At 41.3% G+C, this 14,678-nt stretch overlaps 1 protein-coding gene across 4 annotated transcripts in view; it reads left to right on the forward strand.

The window, feature by feature from the left end:
* Nucleotides 1-6,045: 6,045 nt before the first annotated feature.
* Nucleotides 6,046-14,678, forward strand: part of M1AP (meiosis 1 associated protein) — a 96,107-nt gene continuing 87,474 nt past the window's right edge. For 3 of the 4 annotated variants that reach the window (XM_005575499.5, XM_045369017.3, XM_065527541.2), the window contains exons 1-2: nt 6,046-6,101; nt 12,832-13,123. In XM_005575499.5, the coding sequence (XP_005575556.1) occupies nt 12,884-13,123 (240 nt within the window). In that variant the 5' untranslated portion in view covers nt 6,046-6,101; nt 12,832-12,883. The remainder of the gene's footprint in view (nt 6,102-12,831; nt 13,124-14,678) is intronic. The other variant, XM_045369016.3, reaches the window with a different exon arrangement.

The following is a 14,678-nucleotide window of genomic DNA, read 5'->3' on the forward strand; positions in this document are numbered from 1 at the left end:
ACTAATAAGGAAAACTTACTAATAAGAGACGTGGATACACGCACCAAGTTTCTCAAAATTAATACTTTGCAAGCATTTAAGGACAGCTGCTTATGTGCTGGGGAGGCACAGAGTAACGCGCGCACACATACACACACACACACACACACACACACACACACACACACGATTGTGCAGAAAATACTAAAAATCACAGCCCTTGCCCTAGGGAGTTCACACTGTAGTGGGGCTTCCAAATGTAAACAAATAACTGCAAATAGATAATTGCAATACGAAGCAATGCATGTTTGCTATAATAACGTGCAGAAGGACCAGGTTAGAAGAGGTGACATTTGAACTGAGTCTTCTAGGGTTGGTAGGACTTTGAGGGCGAGGAACAAAGACTACCTTTGGGCATATCCACTTGGATATCCTACAAACAAGGCAAGCATAGGTCCTGAGCATAACTCACCATCTCCTTCATCCCAACCCTAGCTCCTTCTTCAGCCACTTAGTCTGCATTTAGCGGGTAATCTTTGCTTTCTTCTTTTTCACCCCCATTGTATTAGTTATCTAGGCTGCAAAACAAATGTAACAAATTAACCTCAGAATTTGGTGGCTTAAAACAAACACAAACAAAAGACATGGTCCCTGAATTCGAATTGCTTAGCCTAGAGGGAAAATCAGACATTTGGAATAAACTTTTATTATCTCTCACAGTTTCTCTGCGTCAGAAATTTAGGAGTAGTTTAGCTAGGTGGTCTGGCTCCAAGTCTCTCACAAGATTACAGTCCAGATATCAAATGGGGCAGCAGTCCACTGAAGGCTTGCCTGGATCCACTTCCAAGATGGCTGACTTCCATGCCTGCCAAATTGGTAGTGGCTGTTGGCAGTAAGTGAAGGTTGTTCTCCACATGCATTTCTCCATGGGGGTGATTTAATGTCTTCACAAAATGGGCTGACTTCCTCAGAGCAAGTGATCAAAAAGAACAAGGCAAAAGAGCAAATGATATATTTGTGACCTAGCCTCAGAAGTAACACACAATCACTCTGCCATATTTTACTTGTCACACAGGCCAGCCCTGATGCACTGTGGAAGGGGACTTCATCAGGTAGTATACAGGGATTTCAGTGGGAACAAGGATTTCAGCCTCCTTTCCTGGAGACTAGCTACCATGCCCATATGTAAGAAGCCACTATGTCCTTATAAATCCGACTAAAAAATAACTTAAATCCATCCTTTTCTTTCCATTATCATCATAGTTCAGTACATCATCATCATTCACCTGGACTGTGTGATAGTTCATTTAAAAAACAAAAACCTTACCTCCAATCCCTCCCCTTCCAGACTGCCATCAGGATAATCTTTCTAAAGTGCAAGTACTAGTTCTAGTTTATTCTTTCAACAGTTATTAAGGGCCTACTATATGCCTGGCATTTTACTAAGTACTAGAGATAAGAAGATTAAGACATGGTCCCTTGGCTGGGCATGGCGGTTCAGACCTGTAATCCTAGCACTTTGGGAGGCTGAGGCAGGAGGATCACTTGAAGACGAGTTCGAGACCAGCCAGGTCAACATAGTGAGACCCTGTCTCTGCAAAATAATAATAATAGCAAGTGGCACACACCTGTAGTCCCAGCTACTCAGGAGACTGAGGCAGGAAGATCACTTGAATCCAGGAGTTCAAGGCTGCAGGGAGGTACGATCACACCATTGCACTCCAGCCTGCCTAAAAAAAAAAAAAAAAAAAAAAAAAAAAAAAAAAAAAAAAAAGACCTGGTCCCTGATTTCAAATTGCTTAGCCTAGAGGGAAAATCAGGCATTTGGGATCAGCACTTCAAATCGTCTCTCTGAAATCTTCTTTCTAAAACCAACCTCAACACAATGGAAGCCCCTGTCCACCCCCCTGCACCCCCATCTGAGTTTCTTCCTCTAGCACCACTATATGCCTTTCCTAAGCTGCTTCTCATCAGTCTAGCCTAGGCCTTAGTCCCTTCTCTGAACATCATTTATTGGTTATTTTGTCTTTTGATTTTTTTCAAAAATCTTTTTCCAATTTTTTTGCATATGAAAAAACATACAACAAGAGCTTCATTTTACATTGCAACCTAATCACACTTAAGTACATGCATTCACGTACTTAATGTACATATTAGTGAGTTAAATTTTTAGCAAAGTCATACTTACCTCATATTTACCTTTACTTCAGGAGCTAAATTCTCATTTTTTTTCCCTATCATGTTGCATTTTATTCTACTCCATTTTTTTAAATGCTGGTTGGAGCCCACTAAATTGATTTTACTACTCATTAATGAGTTGAGATCCCCACTTTGAAAAAAAAAAAAACTCACTGTTCTATGTAGTCTCATTCATACTAATTTAGTTAACAATGATTTTATGAATCTACATTTCCAGGCAATATCTTTCTCTTCAGCTTCTGACACACACATCCAAGAGCCTAGTGGACATTTCCACATAATGTAACCACAGGCACCTTGATTTCAACATGCCCAAAACTGAAGTGTCATCCCCACCCTCATAGCATCCTGGTAATTGTGTAGATGCTAAAACCAACGTTCCCCATCTCTATACATAGTACTACTGTCTTTCCAGCTGTCTAAGCCAGAGACTTTGCATTCGTTTATTCAACAAGTATTCATTGAATGCCTACTGTGTTCTAGGCCCTGTCATTTTGGATTCCTCCTAATCAATCGAATCAATCACAAAGGCCTGTTAATTTTAACTCCTAAATATTTCCTCCCACATCTCTGCGTCCCCTCTACCAACACCCTAATTCAAGCAACTATCTTCTCTTGCCTGGGCTACTTCCTACTCTAGTCTTATCCCTGTGCCCCGCTGCCACCACCCCAATTTTAGCCCCCAATCCATTCCTTTTAAGTCAGGAAAGGCAGGGAGAACGTTCTCTCCAGTACACAAATCAGATCATGTCACTCTTCTGCTTAAACACTTCAGTTTATCTCCCCATTCTAGCCCACTCCATTTTTGCTATGAGATAAGATCCAAAGTCTTTAATATAGTCCACAGATCGTATATGTTCTGGCCCTTTGCCTAACTCTACTGCTTCATCTTTGCCACTCCTCTTCCACATACTATACTCCAGACTGGAGTATAGTTCAGCAAGACTGTTGGGAGATCATCAAGCCAATGTTGGCCATTAGAGGAGTGCTGTGTGAGGACTGCATTGTTTCCCAGGAATGGGTCTGCCTCAGTATCTCGACCACATTCAGTCAGTGGCTGGGAAGAGGGCCTCCATGGAAATGTGGCAGTAGATTTCTAAGGCAGCAGCTGATGCCCTTGGTCAGTTACACTCCTTGTAGTTTAAAGTCTGCAAGGTGCTTTCTCATGACCATTATAGTTTGTCACCCTCAGAAAACAATTCTTATGTCATAGTCTCCATTTCTGGTACAGTTCTTTGCATATTTTTAATAAATGCTATAGAGGGTACAGAAAGAAATTAATAGTAGGTAAGAGCAATAGGTGGTATGGTTTGGAGTGAGGCTAGTGCTCAAGTTTGAATGTGTCCTCCAAAGTTCATTTGCTGGAAACTTAATACCCAAAGGAACAGTGTTCAGAGGTAGGGCCTAATAAGAGGTGATTAGGTCATAAGGGCTCTACCCCCATAAATGGATTAATGTCATTATCTTGGAAGTAAGTTAGTTACTGAAAGGGTGGGTTTGTTGTAAAAGTGAGTTCAGCTCCCTGTTGCTGTCTTGCTCTTTTGTACTCCCTTACCCTTCTGCTTTCTGCCATGGGATGACACAGAAAGAATGCCCTCACTAGATGTGGGATTCTCAACCTTGGATTCCTACCCTCCAGAATTTAAGAATACATTTCCTTTATTTATAAATTACTTGTTCTGTGGTATTCTGGCATAGCAACACAAAGGGGAGTAAGACAGTTAATGTTGGGGTTGAGCCTAGTAAGGTAGGTGGGGTCAGTTATAATGGACCCTTTAACCGAAAAGGAAACATAAGCCGTTTTTAAGACAAAGAATATGATCAAAATATTTTTACAAGGACAATTCTAACATCAGTGGAAAGGATAATCTGGAGATTAGAGACAGGAAGGCTAATTTGGACTATATGGGGGGAAAGAGCGATTGAGAAGCTACCCTTTCAACAGAAACACAGGAACTCTCTTGTATATCAGATTATAGTGTTTAAAAAAGGACACAAGTTAAATAGTTCTGTTCTTACCCTGAGGAACAGTTGATAGGAGCAAAATTGTTTAGTGGGGCTAGAATACAAGCAGGTGACTCTTTTCCTGTTGAAACATGTAACCTATCCTGTGCCATTCATTGAAATACTGTCCCACCCCACCTCCAACCTGCATCTAGGCAATGAACTGAGAAAATAATAATAATAAAGAAAACAAGGAAAACTGCTTGTACATTTCTAGCTTGGAAGTAGCATTCTCTTTCCCTCTCCTGTGGACTAATTCAGAGAATTCCTTTTTAACCAGACAGAGTTGAAGACCCAGACCAACCAACTGTTAAGGACCAGGACGCTCCTACCCCATCTGGAGTTCGTCAAAGGGACTATGGGAATCAACCTCAAATAAGCGAGAATGAATATGAAGACAGGGACAGACCCTCTTGGAATACAGGAGTTTGAAAAGACTTTAAAAAACTTTCTGAAGGTAGCCTATAACTTCCATGAGGGCAGGGACCATCGTCTGTACATCCACTGTACTCCAGTCCTAGCACAGTGCACGGCACGTAATGTGCCCACCACAGATGTTTAGTGAACAAAATAGCGACTAGCTGAAGGAAATGATGTGGAAGGGAAAAGTTAAAACAAATAACACGGTCGGTGGGGGCGCTACTGGGATGTTTCAGGGAGGGAAGTGGTAGAAAAAGAAAAAATGTCAGGTTTAGCACAGTATTTCCAACAAATAGACAAAATTCTACCTAAGGGACAAAGAATGACTGTTCTCAGGGCGTCTAGGGACTTGGAGACCGTTTTCCTGAAGCGTCACCTGAAGCGCACCCTGAGGCGGCCGGGCCCCGCCTTGCCCGCAGTAAGACTCCCACCCAGCCGCGCGGGCCTGACGGGGGCGCCTCCGAACGCGCAGGCGCACGCTGAGAGCCGGGAGGACCAGGTGAGGAGGCTTCAGCCTTCCGAAGACAGGGCCCCTTCTCCACGCCTCGGGGAGGGAGGGCAGCTGAGGGCAGCCGAGAGCAGCTGGCACCACTTCGCAGGCTGGGCGTGGGCCGAGCTCTGGCCAGTCCTCAGGCAGGTGTTGGCTGCGTGGGCCGTGGCGAGTGCTGGGGCAGGACTGACGCCCAGAGAGAGGCTCCGAAATCGCTGTCGGGTCATCCCTCCGCATACTGTTTTGGGCGGCCAGGCCTGCGCGGAGTCTGGGCCCGGAGCTTCCTCCGCGGGACCCCCAGGCCCGAGGGCCGGGCTGCTGATCCGTCAGGCACGGTAGGCCCCATGCCGAGGGACCACGAGGATTCAGGGGGCCACGATAATTTTTTTTTTTTCTTCTGGTTTTGCTTTGTTTTTGAGGCGGAGTTTCACTCTTGTCGCCCAGGCTGGAGTGCAATGGCGTGATATCGGCTCACTGCAACCTCCGCCTCTTGGGTTCAAGCGATTCTCCTGCCTCAGCCTCCTGAGTAGCTGGAATTACAGGCTCCCGCCACCACGCCCTGCTAGTTTTTAATATTTTTAGTAGAGACGTGGTTTCACTATGTTGGCCAGGCTGGTCTCGAACTCCTGACCTCGTGATCCGCCCGCCTAGGCCTCCCAAAGTGCTGGGATTACAGGCGTGAGCCACCGCGCCCGGCCACGAGAATGTTTTCATTTCGTTTAAAGTGAACTCGTAAAGTCAAATAAAGTGTTTTGATTTTTTTCTCACATCAGGAGGGGAAAATGAGATTTTTAGGGCCTACAAAATCCATTAACTTCTTTTAATCTTTTTTTAATGGAGGAAAGGGCCCACGAAATCTTTAATGGGGCCCTGCCATAGGGAGAACCATTGAATCATTTATCACGTGACAAAGTGAACGAGGGCATGTAAAGGGGCCCTAACCTAGAAAGCTCAGCACGGAACAGAACATCCACCGAGGGAGACACAGCGAGAGGCCGATCTGTGAGAGGTGGATCTCCCGGGTTGCGGGCAGGGGAGGGCCTGGCGTGAGGATGGAGATTTGGGCAGAAGGCACAAGCAACTTTAGGGCCAGGGTAAAGAATTTGGATTTTGTTTCCAGTGGTGTAATTGGAAGTCCTTGGAGAGTTTTTAGTTTGGGTGTAACTTGGTGGTTTTGGGTGGTTCAAGGCCCAGTTCCAGTTTTAACCAGTTTGCAGGGAGAAATCATTAAGCGAGTGTTCTTGGCGAAAGTGGAGAGTGTAGGGTCAAAATAAGGTCAGATCCTGTTTAGTACTATGCCCAGACACATCAGATGCATGAATTGATGATGTTTGAGGATGTAAGGAAGACAGCTGCCTCTTACCTCATTTAAAATACAGTCTTCCAATTGCACATTAGTGTGGGATTGAAAAATGACTGCAAGCTGAAACCATTCAAAGAGATCTTAAACACCAATGGGAAAAATTACAGTCGTTCTATAACCTTGAAAAATTGTCAAAACACTAAAACTTTCTTACTAAGTGTATAGGGAAATGTAAAACAGTAAAACTTTCATACACTAACTTAAAACATTAGAAACATTGAAAGCTAAAGTGTTTTCTTGAAAAAAAACTTATCAAGAGTAGTTTGGGCCGGGCGCGGTGGCTCAAGCCTGTAATCCCAGCACTCTGGGAGGCCGAGGCGGGCGGATCACGAGGTCAGGAGATCGAGACCATCCTGGCTAACACGGTGAAACCCCGTCTCTACTAAAAAAAATACAAAAAACTAGCCGGGCAAGGTGGCGGGCGCCTGTAGTCCCAGCTATTCGGGAGGCTGAGGCAGGAGAATGGCGTAAACCCGGGAGGCGGAGCTTGCAGTGAGCTGAGATCCGGCCACTGCACTCCAGCCCGGGCGACAGAGCGAGACTCCGTCTCAAAAAAAAAAAAAAAAGAGTATTTTGAACAGTACTTGTTTTCTTCTCATAGTAAAACTTGTGAGAGCAAACATTTTTTGTGTGTCTTGGCAAACTGTCATACTTCTAAGTTTGGGTCAATTTCCTACATTTTATCCTTTGTACCTTCAATTTTGTAAAATATCTCTGAAAGTTTCTTTAATAATGAAGCTTTTTGCCAGTGACCCTTTCTGTAGGACGTCTTCATCCTTTTCATCACAATGACTTTCCTCAAGTATGTTGATAAGTTTGCCTTCTCGAAATTCCTCTGGCTGCTTCTCTAGAGTCTATCAAATGGAGGCAGTGTCAACACTCTCATAGTCAGCTGTTTCTCCTTTAACTCCACTTATGTTAGATTCAGATTTCACTCTCAGCATTATCATTTTTTATTTCTTTGCTGCTCTTTTTATTGGCTAATTTCCTCCTTCAATTTTCATTTTTGTAAAACATCACGTGGGCTTATCACTAGGAGACGAGGAGGTGACACAACTATGCACTTTGCTGTCTGCGCTTTAACCGAATAACGGATCTGCAGTGACCAGTCACCAAAAGACTTTGAAAGAAGTGATGTAATTAATTACTGATCATGATGCACTGATCACTATATTATATCAGTACACGATATCAGTATACTATACTATTGATACTGATAACTATGTAATAATTTGTGAACTGAAGAGCTAGATACTACTTTATGTAATTACAGTTAATATTCCATGGTAACTGAAATTTGAACTTTGTTGTTGGAGAACTGGTGTTAATTAACTAAACTGTAGTAACTGAAATCTATATACTGGAACCATGCAAAATGAGGACTGCCTCTACTTTAAAATGGCATTTTCAGAAGTGAGAGATGGAGATGGTTAATTAAATTTAATTATACATTAAATAAGGCCTCTAACTGCCTATTTGTGTGAATTTCTCTGTGTCAGCTTCAAGTTCAGCATTCCATGTAGAAATTGGCCCCATGTACTTAAAGTACAGTTTAAAAATATGTTATGTGCTTTCTTGGTAAATACATTAGTAATTGATTTGGATTTCTGGTTCAAGATAACTTTCAACAGATTAGCATATTCATTCATTTATTTTTCTAGCTGTATCCAACACATAATTGGAACTCAGTTTTTAAAAATGTTGAATGAACAAATGCTGACTTCCGCCATTCAAAAAGGGAAGTTTGAAGTGAATAACTTCACAAATTCATCTGGGGAAATACATCTATCTATGTATTCTTAGATCATTTTTAAAGATTCTAAATTCCAAAGTGTTTCTGAAAATTATCGTAATTATCTTTCTCTTGGTCACAGGGGAAATCACAGAAGCTTTCATTTTCCCTACATTCTTTTTTTTTTTTTTTTTTTTTTTTTTTTTTGAGACAGATTCTTGCTCTGTCACCCAGGCTGGAGTGCAGTGGCCGGATCTCAGCTCACTGCAAGCTCCTCCTCTCGGGTTCACGCCATTCTCCTGCCTCAGCCTCCCGAGTAGCTGGGACTACAGGCACCCGCCACTTTGCCCGGCTAGTTTTTTGTATTTTTTAGTAGAGACGGGGTTTCACCGTATTAGCCAGGATGGTCTCGATCTCCTGACCTCATGATCCGCCCATCTTGGCCTCCCAAAGTGCTGGGATTACAGGCTTGAGCCACCGCGCCCGGCCTCCCTACATTCTTTAGCTAAAAACAATTATATAGAATGATTTTAGTTCTCAGAGGTGGGGACATATTTTTTAGCTATCTTTTTTATCGTGTTTCTTTTATGTTTTCTTTTGATTGTCCTAATGTTCTTTTAAAAATATTTTTATTATTAAATATAACATATATATAGAAAATGTCATAAAACATGACTGTATAGTTAAATAGTATAAAGTGAACACCCAATATCCACAATAAATATCAAGAAATAGAACATTAGGCTGGAAGTGGTGGCTCATCCTGTAATCCCAGTACTTTGGGAGGCCAAGGTGGGAGTATCGCTTGAGCCCAGGAGTTTGAGACCAGCCTGGGCAACATGGCAAAACCCTATCTCTACCAAAAAAAAAAACACACAAAAATTAGCAAGGCATTGTGGTGCATGCCTGTAGTGCCAGGTACTTAGGATGCTGAGGTAGGAGGATCACTTGAGCCTGGGAGGTGGAGGTTGCAGTGAGCTGAGATTGGGCCACTGCTGCACTCCAACCTAGGTGGTGGAGTAAGACCCTATCTCAAAAAAAAAAATTTTGAACATTACCAACACCCTAGGACCCCCTTCTTTTGTCTCTTCTTATCATAATGCCTTCATTCCTTCATAGGGAAAATCACTACTGTCATTTTTGTGGTAATAATTTCTTTGCTTTTCTTTATAGTTTTATCACTGTGTATGCTTCTCTAAACAATATAGCTACTTTTGCTTATTTTTAAAATCTATGTAGATGAAATCATGCTACATGTGTATGTGTTCTTTGTGTCTTGCTGCTTTTACTCAATATTATGTTTCTTAGAATCATCCACGTTGCCACATGCAACTGTAGTTCATTCATCTTCATTGCTGTATGTGAAAATATACTATGATTTATCCTTTTTAATGCAGATTGACATTTGTGTTTTTTTCAGTTTTGGGTAATTGTGAATAAGATTGTTACTAATAGTCTTTTGGCTGCTATGATCTGACTTTTTTCATGTATCCTGGTATATATGATTATTTAAAGATTATATGATTAAGAACAAAAAAATCCAAAAAGTTCTACAGATAAATTATTATAATTAGTAAGAGAGTGCAGCAAGGTTGTTAAATATAAAATCAATATACAAAAATTAATTATAGCTGGGCACAGTGGTTCATGCCTATAATCCCAGCACTTTGGGTGGCAGAGCCGGTTGGATTGGTTGAGCTCAGAAGTTCAAGACCAACCTGGGCAACATAGCAAGACCCCCATCTCTATAAAAAATTGTTTTAATTATATTTTTATACATTAGCAACAAACTAAAAATGAAATTTAAAAAGATGAGAAACGGAGATAAACTTTGTCATCGGTAGTTCTTTGAAATGTAAATTAATATTTAAAAATTAACAGATCCCTAAGACTAAAATTTGACAACAGACAAGGAGATCTTTTGGGAAAAATTATAAAGCTGTAGATTATTTTAGATTTTCTATGTACACAGTCATTGGCACACAATGACAGTTTTCTTTCTTCCATTGCAATGCCTTTTATTTATTTGTCTTACCTCATTACTACCTTCACTATAATGCTGAATAGAAGTGATGATAGCATGCTCCTTGTCTTGCATGGAAAGCGTTCAACATATCACCATGAAGAATGATGTTTGCTCTCCATTTTTGTAAATACATTTTATCAGATTATTCCTATCACCTGTTCTTACTCAGTCTTTATCATGCACAAATGTTGGGTTTTAAACGGAGGCTTTTCTTTGCACCTATTGGGATGATCATATCATTTTTCTAATTTATTTATTTAATGTGATGAATGACGTGATTGATATTCTAATGTTATGTCAACTTTATGTTCTTGGGATAAACTCAACTTGGTCCTGCTGTTATTCTTTTTATATAGTATTAGTTTCAATCTCTCTATATTTTATTTAGAATTTTTACAAGTTTATGGATGAGATTATCCTATAATTTTTTTTCTTACTACACCTTTATCTGGTTTCACTTTCTTTTTTTTTTTTTTGAGACGGAGTCTCACTCAGTCACCCAGGCTGGAGTGCAGTGGCATGATCTCGGCTCACTGCAAGCTCCGCCTCCCGGGTTGACGCCATTCTCCTGCCTCAGCCTCCCGAGTAGCTGGGACTACAGGCGCCCGCCACCACGCCCGGCTAATTTTTTGTATTTTTAGTAGAGACGGGGTTTCACCGCGTTAGCCAGGATGGTCTCGATCTCCTGACCTCGTGATCCACCCGCCTCGGCCTCCCAAAGTGCTGGGATTACAGGCGTGAGCCACCACGCTTGGCTGGTTTCACTATCAAAGGTCGTGCTAACCTTATAAAATTAATTGAGGAGGCCGGGTGCCATGGCTCATGCCTATGTAATCCCAGCACTTTGGGAGGCCAAGGCGGGCAGATCACCCGAGGTCAGGAGTGCGAGACCAGCATGACCAACATGGAGAAACCCTGTCTCTACTAAAAATACAAAATTAGCTAGGCATGGTTCCGCATGCCTGTAATCCTGGCTACCCAGGAGGCTGAGGCAGGAGAATCGCTTGAACCCAGGAGGCCGAGGTTGCAGTGAGCCAAGATCATGCCATTGCACTCCAGCCTGGGCAACAAGAGCGAAACTCCATCTTAAAAAAAAAAAAAAAAATTAATCGAGGAGTGTTTCTTCTTCTGTTCGTAAAATAATTTGTTTAAGATTGAAATTCTTGGCTGGGCACAGTGGCTCACACCTATAATCTCAGCACTTCAGGAGGCTGAGGTAGGTGGATCACTTGAGCCCAGGGGTTTGAGACCGGCTTGGGCAACATGGCAAGACCCCATCTCTAAAAAAAAAAAAAGATGGAAATTCTTGATCTTTGCAAGTTTGATGGAGCTCATCAGTGAAATTATCTGGTCCTCTAACTTACTTTGTGGGAAGATATTTGATTACTGATTACATTTCCTTAATGGTTATAGAGTATTTAGGTTTCTAAAATTTCTTTAGTATTGGTTAGATACATTTTTCTAGGAATTTGTCCATTTTATCAAACTTATTAGGATAAACCTATTCATTATGTCCTCTTATAACCCTTCTCATGTTTGAGCATTTGTAATGATGTCCCTGTCTCATTCCTTATATTGGTTCTTCATTCTCATTTGTTCTCTCTTCCTAATCTGAGTCCTGGGGATAAGTATAAGTAGCCAGTAAAGAAAGAAGGCAGGAGTATTGGAGGCAGAGAACCAGCATGAGCAAATGCACTAAAGTGAATATATTTGGTATTGTTTTCATGAAAACCTTGAGGTGAAAAACAGTTTCTAATGAGGCTAACAATCAGGTAATGACAGATCTTAAAGAGAGTTTAAATTTTACCTTATAAGAGACTCAGACAACCAAAGAATTTAACCAAGGAGAAATGTAGTCATATTTTCATTTTTAAGAATTATTCGTTAGGTACTAAACACACATATACTAGGCACTGATGAATAAAATCAACAAGACAGGTTCTCTACCCTTGGAAAGGTTACAATATAGTGGGAGAGGGAGTCATAGAAAAATTATAATAGAATACAATAAATGCTAATAAAGAAACAAAGTTTATGAGGGCAGATAGCTTACTTTGAGACAGAAGCTTGAGTTTTTTGGTGTAACTTTTTATTAGTTCCACTCAGCATCTCTAAACATTCTCAGACTTACATTATAGGCAGACATCTAGATCTGTTGGGAGCTGTTAAAATTGGATGACTTGGGCCCGGTGTGGTGGCTCACGCCTGTAATCCCAGCACTTTGGGAGACTGAGGCAGGTGGATCATGAGGTCAAGAGATCAAGACCATCCTGGCCAACATGGTGAAACCCCATCTCTAAAAATACAAAAATTAGCTGGGCGTGGTGGCACGTGCTTGTAATCCCAGCTACTCAGGAAGCTGAAGCAGGAGAATTGCTTGAACCTGGGAGGCGAAGGTTGCAGTGAGCCAAGATCGTACCACTGCACTCTAGCCTGGTGACAGTGGGAGACTCTGTCTCAAAAAAAAAAAAAAAAAAAAAAAAAAGGATGGCCTGGACAAGCTTTAGTACCCAATCTGACTCCTTTCTGGATTGTTTCCCTCAACTTGCGTTTTATATTTCAACAGAGCACACACAATTCAGTTTGAAAACCAGTGGTTTCTCTTTCCTTCGCTATAGGTGTAAACAATATCCAGCTGGTGGCTACAGTTCTGCCTCTGGTTTTGCTGCCATGCATCCTGGGCGAACTACTGGTAAAGGGCCCTCCACTCACACTCAGATTGACCAGCAACCTCCACGGCTTCTCATTGTGCACATTGCTCTACCGTCCTGGGGTGATATCTGCGCCAACCTCTGTGAGGCTCTGCAGAACTTCTTCTCTCTAGCCTGCAGTTTGATGGGCCCTAGCCGCATGTCCCTGTTCAGTTTATACATGGTACAAGATCAGCATGAGTGCATCCTCCCTTTTGTGGTATGTATATCTATATTTATTCATTTTATCCTGAAAAGAGATACAGTGGTAAGGTTTCTGGAATAGAGATCACAGTTATTAACACTTACAACAATAACCCCACTACTTCTCCACACACTGTAGCCCCCGAGTGACACCATGAGAGCCAGAGGACATCCTGCATATATAGGGGTATGCACTGTTGAAGAGAAACCCCAAAATTATTAATCTGGGAGTATAAATAGGCTACAAGCTGCCCCTTTCCACTCCAGAGAGAGGGAGAGAAACCTTGGCATTGACAGATGTTTGAAATGTAAACAACTGACTCCTTTTATGCCCTTTGAAATGTAAACACACAAGGAGGGAAGCCTCTAAATCTCTTCTGAGGTCTCTGGCTATTCAATCATCTTTTAAATTACAAGACTTGCCCTTTAACCCAGGTACCAGTTTTCTTTGCTCAGAAAGCCCTAACTATGCAAAAACATGAAAATATTTTTTCTACATTCCACATAGACTCAGGTGAAACTGTCCCCTAGGGTTATGGAAGGCAATCACTGGGCCAGGGGCAGTGTTTTTACAAAGCTCCTTCATACATAAACAATTATCTATGCTCCTCTTCAAAATTTCAATCTTCCCTTTCTCCCTTGTATAAAATTCAGAATCATAGTGATGAGAAAGACTTCCAGAGGTTCTATGCATCTCCTTCCTTGAGGTAGCCTTGCTGCTAATATATGTTATCAAACGGATATAAGTCTTATTTAAGATTTCCAAAAGAGGAAATTTCATAAATCCATTGCTGAATTATGAAAGTAATATATGACTGGAATCTATTTATTTTTTGATTAATGCCTTAGTTTCCCTCATTGGAAGTGGAATGATAACATCTCTGTTGATACTATAAAGAATTAAAATAATATATATTACTTTATGCTTCCTGAGTTAGAACATACCCTGGTTGCTTTGACACAACCTTAGGCTTACAACAACTCACGGTTTATTTCTTGACAAAAGTCACACAGGGAAAGTTTTGAGTATAAATGCTCCAAGTGCTAAGTGTGGGGATTTTGTCTGTGCATTGTTACTTAGGCTGGGTTGGGGATGGGAAAAGGATAAAATTATTTAAGAAATTCAACTGATCCTTTCTACGGTTTGAGCATAATTTGGTACCTCTATTCATTATTTATTGCTGTGTAACAAATTATCCCAAAATGTAGTGGTCTAAATTAATAAACATTATCTCATAGTAGCTATGAGTTAGGAATTCATAAGTGGCTTAGGTAGATCAGGCTTGGGGTCCCTCATAAGGTTGTAACCAAGATGTCAGTCATCTGAAAGCTTGATTGAGACTGGAGGATCCAGTTGTAAGATGGCATATTCACTTAGCTGTTGGCAGAAATTCTTATTTCCTGACTACTCGGATCTCTTCAAAGGACTGCGTGAATGTCCTTAATTTGTGGCAGTGGGCTTCTCCCAGAACAACTGATCCAAAAGAGAGGGAGACCAATGAAGAAGCCAAAATATCTTTTATGTCTTAGTCTCAAAAGTAACATGTTGTCACTTCCTGTACATTCTGTTC

Source organism: Macaca fascicularis, chromosome 13 (assembly GCF_037993035.2).
Source record: "Macaca fascicularis isolate 582-1 chromosome 13, T2T-MFA8v1.1".
Classification (NCBI taxonomy): Eukaryota; Metazoa; Chordata; class Mammalia; order Primates; family Cercopithecidae; genus Macaca; species Macaca fascicularis.